This window comes from Branchiostoma belcheri, unplaced genomic scaffold, assembly GCF_001625305.1.
Source record: "Branchiostoma belcheri isolate BF01 breed outbred unplaced genomic scaffold, Haploidv18h27 scaffold259, whole genome shotgun sequence".
Lineage (NCBI taxonomy): Eukaryota > Metazoa > Chordata > Leptocardii > Amphioxiformes > Branchiostomatidae > Branchiostoma > Branchiostoma belcheri.
In genome coordinates this window covers 179,678-184,550 of record NW_017803864.1, presented here as the reverse complement: position 1 = coordinate 184,550, position 4,873 = coordinate 179,678, and the positions used below count along the sequence as shown (strand labels likewise).

Sequence of the window (4,873 nt, the reverse complement as noted above, 5' to 3'; positions counted from 1 at the left end):
AATGGCGGACAGGCCGCGATTGACCTCTGACCTGAATAATTTTTTTATTTACACCAAAAATGTGGATAGAAATACCAATAACTTTCTAATAATCATATCTTTGTTGTGATACTTTGCTATGTGGAGAAGTATTTGTTATGATTTAGCATTTTTTGTAAGAAAAGTTTGTTAACAGACGTGATTGACCTCTGACCTAAATAATTTTTTATTTACACAAAAAATGTGGATAGAAATATCAATAACATTCTAATAATTGTATTTTTTGTTGTGATATTTTCCCTATATTGAGAAGTTTTTGTTATAATTTAGCATTTTTTGTAAGAAAAGTTTGTTTGTATAACATTGCGCATGCGCATCGTTAGCATTTTTGACAGAACCCGGAAGCAGTTTGTTTATGGCAACGCGCGTTTTTCGAGTGTGTGAGAATATTTGAGTTTAGGGATCATTTGTAAATCATACTTCACACTAAATCACTCAAAAACCGGTTGTGAAGGGGCTCGTGTTTCACAGTAGGGGAAAACTATGCCGAATGAGGTCAGTTTATTGTGTTTTTGTGCTTTGTTTTTAGTGTTTTGTTGACTTAAAATTTATGACTGTCCTTGGCTTGGTCATGCAGTTTCAGAATCAGATTCTGAAAATAACAAATAACTTATATACCTTTTGATACATATTTACCTCAAGTAATAGGGTAGAAGGTTCCCTTTGTAGGTGCAGCAGCAGCAGGACGAATTCAGTTGAAGAAGATATAACAAGTAAAGTTGTTAAATTATGTTACATTTGTCTATGTTTAGGTAAACAAATATGCTTGACAGACAATTCAAACTCTACTACTTACTACTAGTAAGTTAAACGTTACATGGATAGTAAATACATGGACGTTTGGACGTTTTGAGTGATAGCCATCGCTCTTCTATACTTGCTTTAAGCTAGCATATAGGATTTTGTAGTGATGCTGAAAAAGAGCAATATAATCTGTGTTAATTTTTTTTATTTTTATACCTACCATTATTATTATATACATGTATATGCAACTCTTCTTGGGTAGGCATAATCAGGCCTTTTTAGACTTCGTAATTCGAAGGCAGCCTCCGCAAAAGTCAACGTAATTCGTAGCCACAAATCATAAAGTTGTAATCAGCTCTGTAACTTCATAATCGGCGGCAAAAATTTTGCGTTATTCGTAATCACCACACACACCCCATGCAGGCACTCATTAATACTCTCTACTGCTGGACAAAATACGAAGATTACTTCATTTATTTTAAAGCCCATTTGATAGTCATCACTTTAGCTATACTAGAACACCTGTATCGACCATTTTTGCGACCCAGGTATAACAATGACACATACACGTGTTTCCCACCCCTGCAGGTGTTATGTTACCACCCTGAGGACCAGTGGATGTCCTGTACGCTGTGTCGCACGGCGCGCCGCGGGAACACAACACTACAGAGGGCGCTACAGAGGAGGATTGACTGGCCCCAACCTAAACTCCCTGCAGCTGGCAGTCCCATACAGGTAACTACTCTCTAAGCAGAGGTTTGGGTTTTGGGGTATTTTTAACATGTTTTTAGGCTTTTTATCGGGGGGGTTCCTTTTTTGCACTGAAATTTTTCTTTCACCCAACCCAACCTCTGCCAACAGTCAAAAGCTTAAATTGTGCTATAAACCTAATCACTTCGACACATTACGGTCGTTCTACAAGTAGGTGCGAACCAGACGCATGAGTAGACACAGTCAGCAGGAGGCGTGTGGCCAAATGAATGCCTTTCTGACTGGCTAGATGTGTGATAATCCACCACAGTAAAATGGATATCGGATGGGGAATCCCTAATGATACTTTAATGGTTCCCGGGGAGGAGCAGCGTCACCTTTCTTGAATAGGTTTACCCCACCCCGGGGTGAGTGCTGGCAGAGGGTGGGTTGAGTGAAAGAAAAATTTGGGTGCAAAAAAGAAACCCTGATTAAAAAAAGTCTAAAAATATGCCAAAAATACCCAAAAACCCAAAGGTGGGTCGGATAGAGATGGTGCAGAGACGAGCTGCCCGGTACGTTACCAACAACTACTACCGTACAAGTTCTGTCACTGACATGATTAATAAGCTGGGCTGGCAGTCCTTAGCACACCGAAGGAAGAACGCCAGACTTGCCACATTATACATTGTGTACAAGATAACCAACAATGTTATTTCTGTGCCGCACGCATCTAGAGTTGTCCCGGCGACTCGATGCTCCCGCCGCACCAACCACGCTCTCAAGCTGCAGACCATCGCGAGTAGGAACAACTTTTACAGGCTCTCGTTCTTCCCTCGTACCATCCAAGAGTGGAACGAACTTGAGCCTGGTGTGGCGGAGGCGGGGTCCCTCGCCCAGTTCAAATCTGGACTGGCGAGGACCCTGCTGCATTGAGTCGCCCCTACACGTCTTGTATATATGTATATATATATGTCCTACTAACACACTAAATGCACTGTCTTGTCCTTTACACCAACAGACTCAGTTATTTACGTTCCGTAGTGTCCCCTCCTTTAGTTGCCCTTGTTTTTATTTGTACCGGTCACTTGTTTTGTAATTAACAACATGTGCAGCTGCTAGTAATCCAATGTCAATATTGGGCTCAGCAGTACTTAAGATGATGATAAGATGATGATGAACCCAAACCTCTGCTTGGAGATTAACAGGTAACATGGCTGGCTTTATCTACATCTTCAAGCAGATGTTAGGTGGAAACTTTGACTGCTGGGCTTCTCCGTCAGCCACTTAATTGTGGAATTGGCTTTCGGGAAGCTACACGTCATGGCAGTTAGAAAATCACCCAGAAATACATATAGTTATCAAAGAAGTAAACAAATTCAAACTCTCAAACTTAGTTAGTACTGCTTACTTCATGGGATTGGTAGAGCATAAGTTATTTTCTTCAATTTTCATGAAGATTCCAGATAATACATGTACAAATGTACATGTACATTCACAATTCAATGGACCTATCACATTATTACGTCACAGTTTGTTTACCTGTTCTAAAGAACATTCTAGAACGGTCAGTTAAAGAATAAAGATCATTTCAAAGTTTTCAAAGTCAGGTATGTTTGATTTTTGCTGCGTCTAGTTGTGTTGACACAGCATTACATGCCGTAATGGGTGATTTAGTTGTGAACTAGTAGACGAACTACAACTCCCGACATGATGATGAGCTGTATAAAGGCCTTATATTAAGACCCCGTTTACACTCAAAAAATGGATCCGGATTGACCGCCCATCCAGATCAGAAATTCATTAATCCCGATCGCCCTGCGCGTTCACACTGCTTTCTGTCAATCGGGATTGCATTGTGCATCGAACTCAGATATGGACTGAGGTGTCACGTGATGATAGAGCCCGCCATCTTGAATGCACCGGAGCCGCTGCAACTCCGCCGTAAATTTTGCCAAAGAAAGCAATTCAGAAAGTTTGTACAGCGTGGAATCGTAGCGGAAATAAAGAGAACACCTTGTTGAACATGTTTGGGTGGCCAGGGTTTAGCTCCCGTTGCGTGAAGTCCTATATCTTACGGGTTGTAACATTCTATTCCACTGGCCTGCCATTCCACTTGAGCGTAACGTTGGGGCATGGACGTTGGGGGTAAACATGTATGTACGTATCTGCATGTTTTCTTTTCATATTTCATTGGCAATGTATCCATAGCATTACACAAGGTCCTTGTCACTGCATATTATTAAGACCCGATCGGTTGTGGTATTTGTGGTACATCGTAACACCAGCGAACCCCGATCCCAATCCACTTCGCATTCACACTCGCGTTTACGCCCGATCCGCCGCAAGTGTCTTGAACTACCTCCCCGAGGTGGATTACTTTTGGATCGGGATCGGAGAAAATCAATCCCGATTGGAGCGTTCACACTGCGAAAACCGATCCGGATTGACTTCATTTGCATAATTTTGATCCCGATCGGCGGCCGATCCGGATCGACAAGTTTCACTGAAACACAGACCGTGCTATGCACCCCTGTACAATTATATATAATAGTATATATTGATTGACCGGAATTCATTGCGGTAAACACACTGTGATGTAATAATGTGATAGGTCCATTGTATTGTACAGGATAACACAAAGTATATTTTGCAACTGTCTGTTTTTCAATTTTACTTTCAAAAGAAACGTTTACAGAAATTCTACTGTGTTGCAAGCAGTTTTGTGATGCACAAAGTCTATTATAGAAACATGGTTTGCACATAAAAATTATGTTCTTTTAACATTTCATGTTCAAGAAAAATTAAGACAGTTATACTATAAATGATAAAACTTAGAGCACATTTTAATGTAGCTCTTTTACTTTTTCAGGATCCTCTCCACTTTACAACTATAGATGATGCCTTTTCCAGTGTGCTGCAGTACATGACAACCACCACCAGACAGTGTAGGGTAAGTCACTATCCATACTTGTCATGTAGGTAGAAATAACATGTTGGCAGAACGTACTGCACCTGCACAAAACCTGCACAAATTTTTCACGGCTTTCGTTTGGATGTTTGGTCGATGTTACATCAGAATTTTGCCTGTTGCAATTACAATGTATGATGTCTTTTCTGACATGACATTTCCTTACATATCTTTACATGCTGATTTTTGTCCGTCAAAGATGACAGATTGGGCAAAATTTTTGTCTGTCATGAGCAGCAAGATTATATCAAATTTAATGATGGAAAGATGCGCACTGGCTTGAACGCTGCCTGAAACAGACTTCTGTTGGTGACACAATTATCTGTAACGGTAGAAAATGACATTTTACAAACGTAATTCTGCTTAGATCATTAAGACCATTTTTGTGATTTAACACACATAACATCAATGTGATACAAGCAAGATTCA

The 4,873-nt window shown here is 40.4% G+C and overlaps 1 protein-coding gene across 2 annotated transcripts in view; it reads left to right on the top strand.

The window, feature by feature from the left end:
- Nucleotides 1-4,474, top strand: part of LOC109471770 — a 6,502-nt gene extending 2,028 nt beyond the window's left edge. Inside the window, exons 1-3 of one of the 2 annotated variants that reach the window (XM_019771126.1) lie at nucleotides 364-534; nucleotides 1,372-1,518; nucleotides 4,346-4,474. In XM_019771126.1, the coding sequence (XP_019626685.1) occupies nucleotides 523-534; nucleotides 1,372-1,518; nucleotides 4,346-4,459 (273 nt within the window). In that variant the 5' untranslated portion in view covers nucleotides 364-522 and the 3' untranslated portion in view covers nucleotides 4,460-4,474. Of the gene's footprint in view, nucleotides 1-363; nucleotides 535-1,371; nucleotides 1,519-4,345 lie in introns of those variants that run through there. The other variant, XM_019771128.1, reaches the window with a different exon arrangement.
- The last annotated feature ends 399 nt before the right edge of the window (nucleotides 4,475-4,873 follow it).